This window comes from Elephantulus edwardii, unplaced genomic scaffold, assembly GCF_000299155.1.
Source record: "Elephantulus edwardii isolate Elephantulus edwardi_28Jun2011 unplaced genomic scaffold, EleEdw1.0 scaffold00001, whole genome shotgun sequence".
Taxonomy (NCBI): domain Eukaryota; kingdom Metazoa; phylum Chordata; class Mammalia; order Macroscelidea; family Macroscelididae; genus Elephantulus; species Elephantulus edwardii.
The window spans coordinates 42,935,187-42,954,790 of record NW_006399751.1 but is presented as its reverse complement, the minus strand read 5'-3'; the positions used below and the strand labels follow the sequence as shown (position 1 = coordinate 42,954,790).

The 19,604-nt window shown below is 36.4% G+C and overlaps 1 protein-coding gene across 2 annotated transcripts in view; it reads right to left on the bottom strand.

Annotated features, from left to right (window-relative positions):
• CHN1 (chimerin 1) overlaps positions 1 to 19,604 on the bottom strand; it is a 286,931-nt gene that overhangs the window by 125,126 nt on the left and 142,201 nt on the right. For both annotated transcript variants that reach the window (XM_006878817.1, XM_006878816.1), the window contains one exon: positions 5,830 to 6,118. In XM_006878817.1, the coding sequence (XP_006878879.1) occupies positions 5,830 to 6,118 (289 nt within the window). The remainder of the gene's footprint in view (positions 1 to 5,829; positions 6,119 to 19,604) is intronic.

Below are 19,604 nucleotides of genomic sequence, written 5' to 3'. Positions count from 1 at the left end.
AATAATATTGCATGAGTTCCTTGTTTTGCAATGCAGCGTAGTATTCCACTGTGTGAATATACCACAGCTTCTCTATCCATTCGTTTGTTGATGGGCAGTTAGGTTGTTTCTAACTCCTTGCTATTGTGAACAAAGCCACGATAAACATGGGTGTGCATATATCTGCTTGGGTGTAAGCTATGGTCTCTTTGGGATATATTCCCAGTAGTGGAACTGCTGGGTCTAATGGTATTTGCAACTTTTTGAGAAAGCGCCAGACGGTCTTCCACAGTGGTTGCACCATTTTACACTCCCACCAACAGTGAATAAGGGTTCCAGTTTCTCCACAACATTGCCAGCATTTATTGTTTGCTGTTCTGTTAAATTTTGCTATTCTTACTGGGGTGAGATGATACCTCATAGTTGTTTTGATGTGCATCTCTCTTAGAGCTAGGCATTTTGAACATTTCTTCATGTGCTTGTTGGCCATCTGAATGTCGTCTTTGGTGAAGTGTCTGTTCATATCCTGTGACAGGCTTTATTTTTTAAAAACTTCACTTTATTGAGTAAGAGGATGTTTGCAGAGGAGGAACACACACAGTCTCAGAAGTATGTATCAGAGTTGCAATCTTCCCAATAAATTACTAAATTGGGTTTATGTGCAAATCAGTGATTCTTGACACATCTGGCAGTTCTCTAAAGCCTGTTTTCCCCTGAGACAGTGATCCTAACCCTAAATAAGCTACAGGGAAGACTTGGGCAGACACGTTTAATGGAATGAAAGAGGAAGCAGCAGGTTGATAAAGGTAGGATTAGAAAGAAGACGAGCTGAGCTTAGGGATAAACAAAACAAAACAAAAAAGCACAGGTCCCAAACTGGGAAGGTATGAAACGAAGACCTCAATTTCGGTAGACAGCTTCATGCTAATGTCTCAGGTAGTGTTGCTTCTATTCCTGATTAAATATGGCTTTCCTACTGAGTAATAAATATAGAAAATGTGTCATATTTTTGGACAAAGACTCCTCTCATTTTATGGAGGTATCCAAAGAATACCAGCAGCTATGGCAGGTTTTGGTAGGGTCTCAATTATGTTTCAAATTTCACATCGTCTTAAATATATATGCAGTCTTGTTATCCCAAAACAGTTTTAAAAATGGAAATGAAATGTAAAAGTTTCTTCAAGATAATTTAATATGCCAACATATTAAGCATTGTATGCATCTCAAATTTACAGGTGAAGAACACACTTACATACCCACACACAGATAGATGCATAGGCTATCTAGTGTGATGAAGCTAAAAATCCCCAACACATTCCTTTTACACATCCCTGCCATCACAGGTTTGGAGAAGCAAAGAGGTCCAAGGTTCTAGCTCAAAGTAAAGTTTTTGAAATACAAAGGATATCTTTTCTTTGGGAGTTTACATTATTACTAATTACATTTTATATCTTCGATAGTACTTTTTTTGAATCTAAAATAATAGTATCAACAAGTAAAATTATGAGAAAATTTACTGCATTTAGCCACTGGTCAAGTGTTTCTTGAAGTAGGAGTATTATATACACTACTTAGGTTAAGAAACCAAATATAAGACAAAAATTTTTAAAAAAGAAACCAAATATACTTCCAAGATAAAGAATAAAAAATAGTAATTATTACAAGTTGAAACAATAAGATACATAAAATTATATGAGTAAAGAAGTTGTGTTCTTAGTCTGTACTACCAAAAATATGTCATTTAGAAGAAATCTATTTTCTTAAGATGTTAAAAGTTCATGGTTAAATCTGGGTATGTTTTAAAAAATATTTATTTAAGCTTCCAATTGAAAAGAACTGAGGGAACAAAGGGTTAATTAGGAAAAAATTACAGACATCACTTGAAAAAAACATTCCTTACAACATGGCTTTAGGTCCCTTAGAAATAACTAAGAAACTTCAAGATTCACATCTTGTGGCAAAAACCTTTATGGCCATAAAGTCATTCTTGAAACCTTCTGTAAAAGCACAGGTGCACAACTTACACCTTCAGGACTGCAAAAAAGCGTACCTGGAATTGTCATCCAAGTGACAATGTTAGGTTATTTAGCTTAAAAAAAAATTCCAAAGCAGGTTTCATAAAACATTGTTTTACTGAATTGCTCATAAAAGTGGCTGAAGTGAGTTTCAATTATGTTTGGAAAGTTCTTGGAAAGCCATTTACCTTTCACATTGTGCAAAGGGAAAAAGAAGGCTCTAGCATTCTGTGGTGTGACCTCTTTATGCAACTGCCTAAGTAAGAGATAGCCATGACTCAGCATAGGAAAATCTTGCCAGCCCCTTAATAAAAAGAATGCAATTAAAAAAAATTATCAGACTTTTAAAACAGAAACTAATTTTCATACCCTTTGAGAATACATTTTAATCAAACAATATTATGAAGTAGTTACCTGATCAGTTTACTTAAGATCTGACTGTGAATGGATTGGGTTGAGGAGGAAATCATGGATGGCGTCATGAAATCATGGTGTAGTCGGGAGGGAGCTGCACTGGTCACTCAAAGGCTGAGCCCCTCCCCCTCTGGCTGGTCAAATCTATCAGAAGCTCTGAGGGAGAAAGATGCACAATCTCCTTCCTCTCAATTTACAGCCTCAGAAACCTACTGCAGAGTCAGCTATGAATTGGTTTCAACCTGATGGTTATGAGAGAGAGATATAGAGAACACAAATAATCTATTGAAGAGAAAAGAACAATCATTTTTTTTCCTGAAACCCAAGAGGTAGCAGAAGAAGGTCTCACTGGATGGATTAGCAAGACTTCCACTGTAATTCACTAGGAAATCTGACCAATGCCCCCTGTGCTCTTTCAAACTAACCATTCCCAGTCCAGGTGAGGCCAGTTCTACCCTATGCTCATTTCTTTACAGCCTATGCTCCCCATGAACCCCTTGTCCAAAAGACAACTGAGTAGAAAACATCTGGCAGCACTGTTGTGTGTCTGAGAGTTGATTCTGATGCAGGGCAACCCCACGAGACACTGAGAACTTGCCCCACAGGTCTGCCAGGGCAAACAGATCATCCGTCATATGCCTATAAAAAGGAAAACTGGTTCAATCATCCATCATATGCCTATAAAAAGGAAAACTGGCTTGAGTTTTTTCAAAACTCAATTTTTATCAAACCTATTTGAGCCTAGAATGCTTTCTGCAGCAAGTATTTTTTAAAATCTTATGAAATAAATGTAATGAGAAAATTATCATACTGTAATGTGAAATTAGGGAGCTCTGGTGGCCTACTTGCAAGAAGCTGCACTGCAATCCCAAAGACACATGGTTCGAGGCCACCAGTTGAGAAGGAGAAGGATGGGCAATCTCCTCCCGTGCAATTAACTGCTTTTGAGAACCTGCTGGAGGGTCAGTTACTGGAGGGTTGGTTCTGATTCGATGGTACATAAAAACAACAATGTGAAATTAATCTCATAGGAAACTCCCTACTTGAAACATGAAGAAACTAAAGTCCAGACAGATTATAAGATTTCCCCAAAGTTATATACTTAATTGGTAGGTAAACTGGGAAAAAACAAACAAACAAAAAAACTCCACCAACCCAACAAAACATAACACCACCGTAAGACAAACTAGATCTCACCTTTCAGAGCCCCACTTCATGTTGTTTCTTATATGTTCTATCTCTCTGTATGACAGGGTTCATATCCATTGTTCATAGGGTTGCTATGAGTCATACTTGACTCAAAGGCACCTATCAACAATAACAATTACTACAATGCCTATATTTCCTGAAGGATCACTCAGTATCAGAACTACATTTTGGGATTATCTAGTCCAAAGTCCTCCTCCTATTAAACATGGAGAAATGTAATCTCAGAAAAGTGAAGTGTTCTGTCCAATGTAACATATAAAATCAATTTCTGTACTAGAACTAAAATCTAGCTCTTACTTCTAAATCTAGTATCCTTTCTACATCACCTACATTAATGTCGGCAAAGCCAACAGTTTTTAAAAAAGAGTTTTATGTAGCTATCCAGGATGTGGTAAAATATTCATTAAATCATACTTGTCTCCGTAGGTACTTTAAATCAATTAAACAAAAATGATTTTTACTTACAAATGTCATCCACTGTGACAGGGAATCAATGTTTCAAGCTGTTGAACAGGTCATCATCCCTGTCCTGTTGGATGACACCTGTAAATAAAATAAATCTATTTTTGAGTGAGTAGATTTTAAGTCTACTAGATGTAAGATGCATGCAGTTTACAGTGAAGAGTAATTCTAAAAAGTCCTCTTAATTATGAACTGCTGGAGAAAGACACTTCCTAACGCTGGCTTTTTCATACTCATAGCTTTCACTGGCCATCCACACAAGAGAATCGAGGCAATGAAACATGCAATCAATGTATCAAGTCTCCTAAAGTTCAGAGTCCTCAAGATGTTAGTTAACTTAGTCTCCTGACTCTGAACAAAGGTCTCAAGAAGTTCAGTAATGACTAGCCCAATGTCAAATAAGTGTCTTTAGCTCAAGTCCCACCAATGGTGAAAAGTATATACAGAGTACATTATCAAAGGTTTTCATTAGGCTGATAAACTCTGAAAGACTCAAGCCTACACATTTGAAGCTATTTTTCATATGTTGACAGAACATTCTAACATAAAATTTAATGTCCATATTCAAGTATTATTGATAAGCACCACAAATGGGAAATTAACAATAGTGAGAAAATGGCAAATTCAGAGTAGAAAAAAACCACCAGATCCCAACATGAAGTACAGCAGACATTTAGAATTGCAAATTCTGGGTATTTCCAAAAAAGATTTGTAACTCCCTAGAATTTGAGCATATGAATAGCCATTTTCTACAGTCTGTAATTTAAAATGTTGATTTTTTCCATAGCCACAAAATACTGCTGTAAGGAGCCAGAAACTAAAATCTGGGTAAGACAATGAACACTTTCACTTTCCATTATGTACTTAAATGCAACAAGATGACTGAAAGTATTTTAGGTGGATACTCTAAGATAATGTAACTGTTAAAATAACATTACCTCTAAATTCCTACTGAGTGCTTATTATGTGTTAAGGCTCCTGTGTTTAACACTATGTATGTGATTCCTCACAATAACTCGGTTACTATTACCATTTTACAAATAAGGAAATCAAAGCACACAGACACTCTCCTCCCTAAGTTTACCAAAGTAATAATAAACTGACAGAACTTAGATACAGTTGCATTTGGTGACTGAATCTGAATTTAAGAACAGAACAATTCTACATACTTTAACCAAAAAATGGAAGTCTCTTGAATATATACAAATGCATTAATACAGTTCAGAAAGAATAAATAAAATTCCCCCAAAGAAATACCACAGAATATTAATCATGAAGAAAATCTTTGCCTCCTCTTGTGAATTAAAGTGGAAAAGGCTGGAGATAATTTTTAAAATTAAAAAAAACCTTAATACTAAGGAACTAAACCTTGTGATATTCATCTGAAATATATCATAATTAAAAGACGATAAATGAAATTAATCTTTCAGAAATAAAGAAAAGTCATATTTTTGGCCAATATGACAGGCTTCTGACCAAACTCTAAATTTTTTTTTTTCACAAGAGGCTATTTTTCCAACATATTTTAAAAAACAGAAACTGACAAAACAATAAAGAATTAAAACTTTAAAAAAAAATCTGATATATTTTAATGGAGGAAATATTAGATATATACACCACAGAAACCAAACATTATGAAAAATACACATCTTTAAAGCTGTATGGAGAAGTGCATCTCCTTTGGTAATAATGGCTTCTTAAAAAGACCCCCAAACAGAAAAAGAGAAAGTGTGGTTTCATAGTAGCTTACCCTTTTCTCTGATACCCCATCCTGGCCTGTAGAATCTTTCTCATCATGTGTCTCTTTCAGGACTGGCATATGTTTTTTGTATGCTGGCTCTCTGTTTAAAGTTGTGTATCCTATGTGCTCATAAATTGGGTTTATCGTCATCTTGGCAATGTATTCTGCTGCCTTGGTTTCAATATAGAGAGTAATCAATCCATCAGTCACCAGATCGTGGATGGACTCAAAGCGTTTCTCCCCAACAAAGTGCTTTCCATCGTAGTAGAGCCTGAAGTTTCTGGTTTGACTTCCAAATCTGCCTCAATGAAATGGGAAAGATGTTTTTAAGAAAAATAAGCAAATGAATTCTTTCTGAAAAAAAATAATTAAAACTATTGGTTTATGTGTGTCTTTTTTAAGTAAGCTGTGGCTAATCTCTGTGAATCACCTTAAGAATATAAAATTACACTTTTCAACACAAAGAAGGAACTGCAACAAGTGAAGGTAACAAAATAGAAGCATGTCTACCTACGCAGGGGGAAAACATTCGTATTACTCTTTTTTAGCCACTTCATCATTCCTATAGGGAAAAAAGGGGCAACAAACTCATGTTCTATTAGAACACAGTCTATATTCAATAAGACTCAGCTCCATGAAATTGGATATTTCTATATTTTTTCTTCAAGCTGGTTATGACAGATATTCCATGTCTACAAATATTCCACAAATACTTTAGAACCAATATTCATATTTTTTAAAATATATTTTGGTCTTACCTGAGTAAGATGCTAGCAATGATTTAAAGCAGAGTTGATTTTAGGACCTGAACCATATGAGGCAGGAGAGCACAGAAACGTATTTTTACTATTTCTGGCAAGGGTGTGCTCTTGATTTTTTTAAACATCATTCTGTGTCTTCTCAAGCGTAAGTGGGAAATGTTTGTAATACATAAAACATCTAAGTCACAAACTCTTGGGGTCTAGAAAGTCTGTACTCAATTTTGGGCCAAATGTTGGGGACATGCTTTAGAAAGTACAAAGAAGTACTGCTTTTGCTATAGCTGACCCTCCACTGGGGTTTCAGAGGCACTAATGTGTACACAATTAATTCTGCCCATAATTCTCCCATAGTGCATTTGAACTGAATGCCTTTGAGTTGACAGTGAAACTCCTTAGCACTAAACCACTGGAACTCCCCAGAAAGAAGTTTACTTTGTAAGAATTTCAGTGTTTTCCATTCTATAACAAAGCTCAGAGATGAAATCAAGTTGGCATGGTTCGACCATCAGTTTCCTTACAAAAAATGTACCCTAACTTCAATGAAAGCTGACAGTAAAAGGCAAGGACTGCCAGTGTCATGGTCTCTGATCAAAAAAATGAAACAAATCATAAAGAATACACTTCACTTCATTCTTATGAAGTGCATGTGCCATACATTAAAAATAACCAAGATGACCTACTACTGAAATTAACTTTTCAAGTAAAGTTAAACAGGATTGCAAGTTTGTTGTAAACCACTATTATACTAGCACAAGTTATGTTCCAAAAAAGATGAGTTAGAAATTTTCTTATCATTCTATTTTTTAAATGTGTACCCTTTAAAAAGGAAATAATTTTAAAAAAGAATGGTCTGAATTTTTTCTTTTCTGTTGTTATATCAGACTCCTTGAAGGCTAGGATTTTGAAGCTCTTTCTCATAGACTTAGGGCACATGGCCAGGACATGTCCTTGGAGAAGGACATCATGTTTGGAAGGGTGGAGGGATAGCACAGGAGAGGAAGATTCTGGATGAGATGGATTGACAACAGTAACTGAAGCAGTGGGATTAGGTCTCTCAGAGTCAGTGAGACTGGTTTGGGACAGGGGAGGCTTCAGAGCTGTTATACATAGGGTTGCTATGAGTCTCAGGCAACTCGATGGCACATAACAATTATCTAAGGTAGAATCCAACAAACTAGGCATGATAATATTTCTTTAAAAATAAAAATCTCTTATTTTTAGGTCTTCTAAAGACAATAAAAGTTTTATTTACACTCCAAGGAAATTATCCATATAATTCTATTTTCCTATTCTCAATTTTCTTCCAAGGTTAAATATTTATTTCTCCCAAGTATATCTTCATTTTAAATCTAAAAAAATTAAGAAGGTAAAATTTCTACACCAAAAAGAAACTGTTTCAGTTTAATATAACAATTGTTTATAGTAATTTGCTAACTGCAGCCTTCAGTATGGGTTGAAGCTCAACATCAAGAAAACAGACTCTTACCACTTCGAGCAATTGGCAGCATCATGATAGATGGTGAAGAGATCGAGATTGTTGACAGCTTCAGTTTGCTTGGCTCTACAATCAACACTCTTGGTAACAGAAGCCAGGAAATTAAAAGATGAATTGCACTGGGAAAGTCTACTGTCAGAGACCTCTCCCAGATACTGAGGAGCAAGATGTCAGTCTGGAGATTAAGGTGGGCCTGATCCATGTCTTTGCCATTACTTACTGTGCATCAGAGAGCTGAACAATGACTAGGGATGATAGAAGGAGAGTTGATGCCTTTGAGCTGTGGTGCTGGAGAAGAGTATTGAATATACCATGGACTCTAGGGAGTACAAACAAGTTCATCGTGGAGAGAGTGAAGCCAGGCTGCTCCTTGGAGCAAGGATTCTGAAGCTCTGTCTGACATACTTTGGACATGTTGCAAGGAGGGACCAGTCCTCGGAGAGGGACTTCATGCTTGGGAGGGTGGAGGGACAGTGCAGGAGAGGGAGACCCTCGATGAGATGGATTGATTCTGTCACTGGTGTAATGGGGGTAGGTGTGTCAGAGACAATAAGATTGGCACAGGATAAAGCAGGAGTTAGGGCTGTTGTACACAGGGTCACTATGAGTCTCAGGCAACTTGACAGTACTTAACAACAACAACAACAATAACAACAACATATGTTGTTGCTGTTAAATGCCATCAAGCAGGATATAACTCATGGCTGATATTCCAGTGGGTTTTCAGAGGCACTAAATCCCACAGGAGGAGAAAGTCTTCTTTCTCCTACAGAATAGCTAGTGGATTCCAACTGCCTGCATTTGGGTTGGCAGCACAACTCCTTACCCACTAGGACATTAATGCTGCCTGTGCTAACACGCCTTACCTGTTATTTACAAAAAAATGGAGGAAAAAACCCTTACCCTATTGTTGGTGGGTAGGAACCTACTCAGATTGATCCTCTCGTGGATTTTCAGAAGCTGTAAACTGCTCGAGAAGAGACTGGCCATCTTTGTCCTGTGGTGCCACTAGAGGATTCGAACCATCAGAGATGCCATTTAGAGGCTGGCAGTGTGACTCCCTACAGACTACATTGTCCGAGCTTCCTCAGGCATGGAAACAACTCATACAGCAATAGTCAAACACTCTAAGGCATTTCAATGCAGCGATGGATCATTTCACTCCTACCAGGGTTTACAACTTTCGAATAGATATGGAATTTAAGAACCAATGATAATAAGAAGTCCTGATAGCACATTGGCTAGGTGCTTGGCTGCTAACTGAAGGGCTGATGGCTCCCTAAGACAAAAGGCCTATGATCTGTTTTTATAAAAAAAAAATACAGCCTTTGAAAATGCATGGACCAGTTCTTCCTTGTTCTACAGGACTGCCAATAGTCCGAATCAACTCTGTCGCACACAACAGTCAAGAGCAGTGATGTCAGGCACTCAGCTGTCTTCTGAAATCTGTGGAGCATGGGGAGAACAGTCTGTGAAGGAAAGATCATGAAACTGGCCTGACCTGGCTGGGAATGCTTAGTCTGAAAGAGCAGACACAGTTTGGAGATTACAACAGAGCTGTTGCTTATCCATCCACATAGACATTTTTCCTGACTTCATCTAGGTCTTGGACAAACAGATTGTTCTCTCTTTTCCAACCCAGTGACATCAGGAGATACTATCAATGATTTAGAATTCCTTCACAACCTGCACTTCAAATCTAGTCTTCTAATTCAATCAAATTCTCAATCATAAGTAATCTGATTAAAATGTAACCTCACAAGACAGGAAAACTAACTTTTATTTCAGAATCATGATTGAATTTTATTAGAAAAATAGCATCATTTTTATTAAGGGAGGATTTCCCTATGTGGAGCCACAACTTTCTCTTACTTTGGCACTTATATAAAGGCAACATCACATCACAGAATGCCACAGACTCCTCCCTTTGCTCAATCTGAAAAGTGTATGTTGTATGATGCAGAGAAAGAGGACAGAAAAAGCTTTGAATAAATTGGAGACCAAATGTGTAGACTCTATGAAATAGTAAAAGAAAGAATGACAATGTAAGGGCAAAGAAAGAATTCTTCCTTAGGAAAATCTTAAGATTGTCATTTATTCAACAAACATTTAAGAAAAAAACTAGGTACTCTGTTAGATATTAGTTAATTCATAATAAAGTTGCTGCTTCCTTGGTAATCCCAATGGGAAGATAAAATAAAATAAAATACAAAATTATTATCTATAAAAGACAGCAAGAAATGATGAGTTAAAAACCCAAATCTTTAATTTTTAAAAAATTAAATAAATGCATAGAATTTTATTTCAATATAAAAAGTTGTTGTTTGTTGTGTATCATCAAGTTGGAATTGACCCATAGCTGACCCTTCAGCAGGTTTTCAGAATTTAATTGAACAAGAGGAGACTGCTCATCCTCCTCCTGCAGAGGAGCTGGTAGATTTGAACCACGTACTTTTGGGATTACAGCGCAGCTTCTTTTTTTTTTTTTCTATAATTATATTTTATTAATTTTCATAAACATTTACAGAGATTTTGGGCTTCCACTCATTCATTGTTGCACTATTCTCTCTACCCTCCTCCCAGTTTGTTCTTGTCCAAATGCCACAGTGCTTGTCAAAGCCAGTTCTGATTAATCTTCTTTGTCAGTGTGTCCTTTGCCATTCCCTATCACTCCTCCCTGAGAGAGACTTCACCCTGAGTCATAAGGAAAAGGGGACGGCATATTCTCTTAGCTACTTCCTGCTGAAAAGGGACGCTGTGGGTTTCAGGGTGAAGATCTTCTCTCACTACTCTAAAGGGCCCCTTTGGCAGTAGGAAACACATAGACTATTATGGAGATTGATTTTGGAATTCAGATGCACTCTTATTGATTGTGCTTGCTTCTTAACACTAGGCCACCAGAGCTCCCTAAATTTCTTTAAAGTAATTTATAAAATGAAATGTAATATGCTCATTATAATTAAAAAAGGACACACTTGCTTAAAAAAAATAAAAGACCATATGCATACAATAACATAAGATTACAGAGCTGTTTCTTATATCCAAATACAAAGCACCCTTGCAGTCTTTCTCAACTTGGTGGCTTTGGAAGGGAGAGCAGGTATAGGTCTTAAGTATTTAACAGAAAAACTTTAAGCTTTGGATCAGACAGATCTGAAACTCTAGATCTACCTCTGTCCAGCTGGATGACTCTACACAATAATTTTTCAGGATCTACAGCTAAAAAAAAGTAATATCAACATTCATCCTACATAGAGGTCATGAACAGAGAGATCATAAGCCAAGCTGTGCATTAAGAGGCTCAATGAATGGAGGTCCCCTTTCTTTTCCTTCTCTGTTAGTGTAAACCTCTGCAGAGAATGAGAGAATAAGTTACTAAACAATAAAGTTAAAAAACCGAGAAGATACTAAATAAATACGCACTGGGAAAAGGCTGAATAAATAATTGGTAATAAATAGTGCCAATAAAGCACTATCTCTGCACTATTTTATTTTTATAGTCAGCAAAAGGCAAGGAAAAAGTTCTTTGTGGATTTTTCATCGAGCTATCTAAAAATAAGTTTATATTACTTGGTTAAACAGAATGGGGCTGCAAAAAAATGCTAAGATGGGAGAAGGAGAAAATAGACTCTCTCACAGTTTCATGGGAGTTAGGTCTCGGAATAAAAGGGGAAAAGACCAGTACACAGACTAACATTCAAAACATGACATAATATTACATGGATCTAATTAGTGACATCTAAAGTCCTCTATACATTGCAGTATATATACTCAATTACAAAAACAGTTAAAGCTAAGCCATTTCCCTTTTATTTTATAGGAAATCTTTATCTGTTTGTCTTATTTGCCTCTGTTCTTCCTTTTTAATAGGAAGGAAGCAGCTCATTCTTTAAATGAACATATCTGAAACTGTATAGGCCCAGAGCTCATCTAAATAAACTCCAATGAGATAAACATTCATTTCCTCCATAGTAGTACTGCAGTTGACACACAGAAAAGAAAGACTAGGATAATCTGTTTTGAACTGCTACTGTTGGACATAATTACTACTTTCTAAAGAGACTGCCTATATTTAAAAAGCTGTTTAATGCTATGCCCAGTTGCACTGAGTTGAATTTTAAAATATATATTTCTAACATGAAACTTTTAAAAAGAAATAAAATTTAAAAAAAAAAGAAAAAAGAAATAAAATCTTCCATGTCACCCTTTCTACTTTTTATAGCCAATGAGAAACTCAAACTAATGGAAATTTGTTTTTATACAGCCAATAGTCAAAATAGCCTTTCTGTTGTACTTTTTTTAAAACCCAAGAATTAGTTATGATTTGATGGCAAAGGACTTGAAATAATCTCTTCAAAGGAAACCTCCAAGCTTACAGATGTTTTCTGTTAACAATCAGAAAATAAAACATATACAACATACTGGTCTAAGTTAACAATAAAATGTTAGAAGCATTTCTAGCAATGAATAAAAAAACAGTTTTATTTTTCATAAATATATATTTGCATGTTTATCACAGTCAAAGAAGTTAATCTACAGATGAAATAAAAGTATCCAATAAATCTATACAATCATAAACATACTCTTGGAAAACAGGATAAAAGTAGACAAAAATATATAAAGCATTGTTACTTAGAAGTAGATGTGCAATAACTTTAGGTATTAAGGAAGTGAGAACACAGCTATATATAATTTTTATTTTATCTTGTAATATAACTTGAGATGGTAAAAATGGGGTGAAAATATCAAATATATGAACTCACAATGACATTGCATAGTAGAGTAAGTTATTATCAAGGCTATGAGTAAAATGTTTAATTTATGAAGTAGGGGAAAAACTCAGAAATATAAAAAGGTCAAGCTTACTGAGTTGGTAGAGACTGGTGGAACGCCCATGAGCGGTGTAACTGTAGATTTGGGCGGGCAAAATGAATCCTCAAACTTGAATACAAAACAGTTATAAATTATCTTGTCTGAGAAGCAAAAGGAAAAAGGATGGAATAAACAGAGACAATGGGACTCGTGGAATGCTATTCAGCAGACCACGTTACAGGAGTCCTAGAAGAGAGAGAAAGAGAGAAAGAATGGACAGAAAAAATATTTGCAAAAACAGTAACTGAGGAGTCTCCAAATTTGATGAAAAAAATGAATATATACATAAAAGAAATTTAAGGAACTCAAAAAGAAATATATTCAGAGATCTACACTGAGATACACTGAACAAACTCTCAAGAGCCAGAGAAACTCACAGCAGCAAGCAAGAAGCAAACCATCACATAAAAGACTGTGTGCCAATCTCATTAAAAAATCATGAAATAAAAGGAGGTGGGGTGATATATCTCAAGTGATGAACAGTAAGAAACATCATCAAAGAATTTGACAAAACTGTTCTTCAAACACGAGGATGAAATTAAGCTATTTCAGGACCAACAAAATACTATCATGAGACTTGCTCCACATGAAATGCGAAAGCAAGTTCTCTAGTTTGATATGAAAAGACACTAGACAGTAGTCTGAAACTCTCCGGTGGCCTAGTGGCAAGAAGCTGCACTGCCATCCCAAAGGAACATGATTTGAGGCCACCAGCTGCTCTGTAAGAAAAGGATGGGCACTCTCCTCCTGGGCAATTAAGTGCCTCTGAAAACAACATGAAGAAAACAAGATCTGCAGTCAAGGCAATTGCTTGGGTAAACAGAACATCTATATTAGCACTTTCTTGGTTTGTAACTCTGCTTGTTACATCCTAGGTTATTTAGGGGGAAAACCATGAAAGAATCATAAATTTATACTGTTGTTTGTTATGTGCTGTCAAGTTGCCTGTGACCCATAACAACCCTATGGACAACAGCTCCGAACCCTGCCCTGTCCTGAGCCAGTCTCACTAATTCTGACACACCAACACTCATTGCCCCAGTTACTGTATCAATACATCTCATCTGGAGTCTTCCTCTCCTGCACTGTCTCTCCACCCTTCTTAGAATAATGTCCTTCTCCAAGAACCAGTCTCTCCTGGCCATGTGTCCAAATATGTGAGATGGAGCTTCAAAATCTTAGCCTACAAGGAGAAACTTGGTTTCACCCTCTCCAAGACAGACCTATTTGTTTTCTTTGTGGTCCATGGTATGTTCAAGACTCTTCTTCAGCACCACAATTTGAAGGAAGTGATTCTTTTGTCATCCTTAGTCATTGTCCAAAATTTATGTTAACAGGCAATAAATAAAGATATCATCTATGACAACAGCACCATAAAGGAAGAATGAAGAATGGCAGAGAAAGTGTTTCTTTGCTATTGAAGCTAAATTTGTGTGAATTTGAACCAGCTTATTATCATTTTAGGGTGTTAAATTTAATCCATTTGGTAACTATGAAGAAATTATCTAAAAATATAAAGGGAAGGAAAGAAAATGTGTTCACTAAAGAGAAGGAAAGAAAATTTGTTCACTACAAACATTAATTAAAAACCAATATATGAAAGCTTTGAAGAAATGAGGAACAAGAGAAACAGAATACAAAGAGCAAAACAAAAGAACGCCTTCTTTGCCTGAAATAAGTATCCAGAGCAAGGGATCAACAAAGGGTGGTACATGCAAATGATGGAATAACACTCAATCATTAACAGAATTATATAGTTCTGATGCCTGCTATGCAAACCAAGGTTCACAATGAACCTTTAAGACACTATGCTGAATGAAGTAACTCAATTATAAAAAAGACAAACACTGTATAATCCCACTTATATGTATATATAGAGTAAGCAAACATAGATAAACATTTATTAGTGACTGCAAAGGGCTTGGGGAGAGGAGGCAAGTGAAATTCACCACTTACGGGATAGAGAGTTTGTGCTTAGGATAAAAAAACATTTGGAAATAGGCAGTAGTGATGATTGCCCAACATGGTAAATGTAATTAATGGCCCTTAATTTACACTTAAAAATTATTAAAATGGGGGGAAAGTACAAAGGCTTTATTTCACTATTAAATATTCTCAAATTCAGAAAAAAGATTAGTTAGGCAATGATCATTTTCAATAAACTGTTATCAGAACTCATAGCAAAAAATGTCTAAAGCCCTAAAGGAATGATCAATCTGTAGCTTAGAGAATGACCACAACCGCGAGAAGTGGAGCCAATAGTTAATATAATGTCATTAACAAGAGCAGATGGGGAGCAGGAGGGGGCAGGAACATTCATGCAAAAGATGACAAGAAACATAGGGCATCTATTTCAGCCCGGGGATAACACGAGGCATTCACAGATCTGTTCCACTAGACTCAGAGAAGACAGGACAATTTACAGGAGGAAAAAGGCCAACTCACAGGGATGCTTAAAAGGATAAGAAAGCTGTAATAAATCTAAGATGAATTCAGAAAAGAAGAGGCTATAGATTAAGAATACCCAAAGGAAGCTCCATTAAGACAAATAATAACCATCTTTTCTTCATAGCAAATCTCAATACATTTCTCATAAAGGCAAAATATTTCTTTTTAATGTACACACTGAATATGTGGTTATTTAAAAAATTATTCTAATTCATGTTTAAAAAAAACCTAAAAAGAGGTTCTGAAATATGAGAGATTTTCTTAATTATATGTATGCAATGTTTCCATTTTCTTCTGAGCCTGACTCACAAGTAATTATGATTTGCTTTACTGATAGAACACAGGTTTATTTATCTTTTAAATCAGGAAAGGGTAGTTATGAATATGAAAATGTAGACAATGAAGCACTTCTGGTATGAGAGGAAAAGAAAATATCTCAGTTCATTAAAAATATCTACTTTCTGGCGAGCTCTGGTGGCCTAGTGGCAGGAAACTGCACTGCAATCCCAGAGGTGCGTGGTTCAAATCCACCAGATGCTCTGCTGAAGAAGGAGGAACAATCGCCTCCTGTACGAGTCAGATCCAATTTGACGTTACACACATACATACATACATATATACATACATACATAAATAAATAAAATTATTTTTTAAAAATCTTTCATTCAATGCCATCATGTTGGGCCTCTAGCAGGTTTCTGACCCTGTAAATTACATGGGAGTAGAAGGCCCATCTTTCCCCTGACGAGATACTGGTGGATTCAGGCTGCCTGAGAGGCGAAGCCTTTGGATTAGCAGCTGTGAACTACGTCAGCAGAGCTCCCTATATGCAACCCTACACCACCATCTATGGATGCTCACATTTACAAAGTTCTTAACGATTTTCTGCCTCAAGGGTGTTTTTTTTAAAGCCATAAAAGAAATGAAAATTAAAAAGTCACAAAGTCTAAATCTTAAAAGGCTTAAAAATATTACATGTTGTTGTTATGGGCCATCAAGTCACCTGTGACTCACAGCGACCCTATGTACGACAGCTCTGAAGCCTGCCCTGTCCTGAACCAGTCTCAATGACTCTGACACACCTACCCCCATTGCCCCAGTTACTGTATCATTCCATCTTATTCAGGTCTTCATCTCCTGCGCTGTGCCTCTACCCTTTCCAGCATAATTTTCTTCTCCAAGGACTGGTTGTTCCTGCCACGTGCCTAAAGAATGTGAGATGGAGCTTCAAAATCCTAGCCTCCAAGGAGAAACTTAGTTTCACCCTCTTCAAAACAGCCTTTTTTTCTTTTGCTATGTTCAAGACACTTCTCCAGCACCACAATTCAAAGGCATCAATTCGTCTTCTATCATCCCTGGTAACTGTCTCTCTCTCTAATGTGTAACAAGTAATTGTGAAGATCATGGACTGGATCAAGTGCACCTTAGTCTCTAGAATGACACTGTTGCTTCTCATTATGCTGAAGAGGTCCCTGACAGCAGATTTTCCTAGGGCAATTAGTCTTTTCATTTCCTGACTGCTGATGTCAAGAGTGTTGAATGTGGATCCAAGCAAGCTGTAATAGTTAATAACCTCAATCTCTTCTCCATCCATCATGGTGCTGCCAACTGGCCCAGTGCTGAGAATCTTTGTCTTCTTGATGTTGAACTTCAATCCGTATTGAAGACTACAGTCCTTGACATTCTGCACCAAATGCTTCAGGTTTTCCACAGTTTCAGGAAGCAAATTTATTTCATCTGCATAACATAGTTGTTGATGAGTCTTTCTGCAATTTTGATGCCATATCCCTCTTCATAAAGCCCTGCCTCCTGAATGATCTGTTCTGCATACAGACAGAAAAGCTGTGAAGACAGGGCACATACCTAATGCACTCCTTTCTGAACCATGCAATTTTACATGAGATTGATATATGCTCATTATTACCCCAGTATTACTCAAAGAGTTGTGTTCTGGGACAGAACTGGATATTACAAAACTATTTATTGGGTGTGCCCTTTCACAAAGTATATTCATAATTATAATATCGATATAGTATTTAGGTTACAGATTTTATCCCATTATAGATGTTCTGTGCCATCAAGTTTCCTGCAACGCAGAGTGACCCTATGTACACTACCTCTGAAACCTGCCCTATCCTGAGCCAATCTCATCAGACAGACCTAATCCCATTGCTCCAGTCACCAGTCAATCCATCTCATCCTGGGTTTTCCTCTCATGTGCTGTCCCTTCACTCTTGCAAGCATGATGTCTCTCTCCAAGGACTGGTCCCTTCTGGCTATGTGTCCAAAATATGTGAGACGGAGCCTCAAAATCCTTGCCTCCAGGCTGCAGCCTGGTTTCACCCTCTCCAAGACAGACTTATTTGTTCTCCTGGCAATCCATAGTATGTGCAACACTCTTCCTCAGCACCACAACTCAAAGGCATCAATCCTATCATCCTTAGTTTGTATCCAGCTCTTGGATGCATAGCAAGTAATACTGAAGACCATGACAAGGATCAGGAGCACTTCAGACTCCAGACTGATATCATTGTTATCAGTACTCTAGAGAGGTCTTTGACAGCTGACTTTCCCAATGTAATTAGTCTTTTCATTTCCTGACTGCTGGTGCCAACAGTAAACACCAAGCAAGCTAAGTTATCAACAACTTCAGTTTCTTCTCCGCCCACCATGAAGCTGCTGATCAGCCCAGTGGTGAGAATCTTTGTTTTCTTGATGTTGAATTTCAATCCATATTGAAGACTACAGTCCTTGATCTTCTGCAGCAAATGCCTCATGTCCTCTTCAGTTTCAACAAACAAACTTGTGTCATCTGAATAACGCAGGTTGTTGATGAGTCTTCCTCATCAAAATTATAGCTGTAGGATATGGACATAGTTGGTGATGTTCACTGTGATTCAATCAGGTGAGTCTGAAATTTGACTAACAGATGTGTGTTTTGAAGATTTACTGATAGCATAATTAATAGTGGTAGCAGAAATAGGAAAACTGGAAGAACCAAGACATAGAACCATTAAAGGTTACATACACATTTGATGTAGTGTGGAACATAAAGGGAGACAGGAGGAGATAATCTTTTTTCAAACTTTTATTAGTGTATTCTGGCAAATTCTGAAATTGGTGTATATGAAAATTCTGAAATCAGTATATTATAGCAATATATGACTTAAAAAGGTATGGATAATCCTTTGAAACGTCAAATTCTCTCTTAAACAGATATTCAGTTATTTGATTTTTTTAAAAAATCCAATGGGATTCAGTATTTTTAAATGCATATGATTGAGAAAAAAAAGCACTACTACAATAATTATGATCTAAGAGAAAATATATCCACACTTCTGTTGGAGAATTACTTTTTTAATGTTTATATTCTAAATAGTAATATAGAAAATCAGGTGAGATCAACTTGATTCTGACTGTGTCAATGGCTAACATGCTTAGGATGTAAATCACCAGGCCTTTCTACCACGGCACCTCTGGGAGGGCTATTCAATGCTATTCTTTGAGATGTCAGTAAGGGCTATCCTATTCCAAAAAGTCCAGAAACTGCAACGATAGCATTTTTTTTTTTAAAAAAAAAAGGAAATGCCAGACAACAGAAAACTGAGGAAGTTCTGTTTCGTGAGCTGTAATAGTTAACATTTTATTTTACTGTAAGACTTCTCCGAGCATAAAAATAATCTCTAGGTTTGGCTATACTGTCCCAAATTTATTCAACTTTACTTCTATAACATCTATTAGTATATTTAACATTGTATTACATGGAATGCAGTTTAATAAGCACTTACTTTATATCTATCAAAATAAATTAGTGGTGAATTAAAAAATTGTGTGTACAAAATATACAATAAAATAGAAAAGAGAATCAATATAATTATCAAATGTCTTGTGGAGGCGTTGCTTCCTAGACTAAAAACGTATGGAATAAATCACCAAAAGAAGGTCCCTATAAGTTAAACACGTAAAAATTTAAATATCTGTATGTCAAAGACCAAAAATGAGTAGGAAAAAATATTGACAATAAGTATAGTAAAGGAATGTTATTCATGATAATAAGGAATCTTTGTGGCTGTTAAGCAAAAGGTTGGCGGTTTCAATTTACCGGCTGCTCTTCAGAATAAAGGAGAGTCATCTCTTCCTACGAAGAACTGCAGCTTCAGAAACCTGATGGAGGGCTACTGTGAGTTGGAATAGATTTAAATGGTACT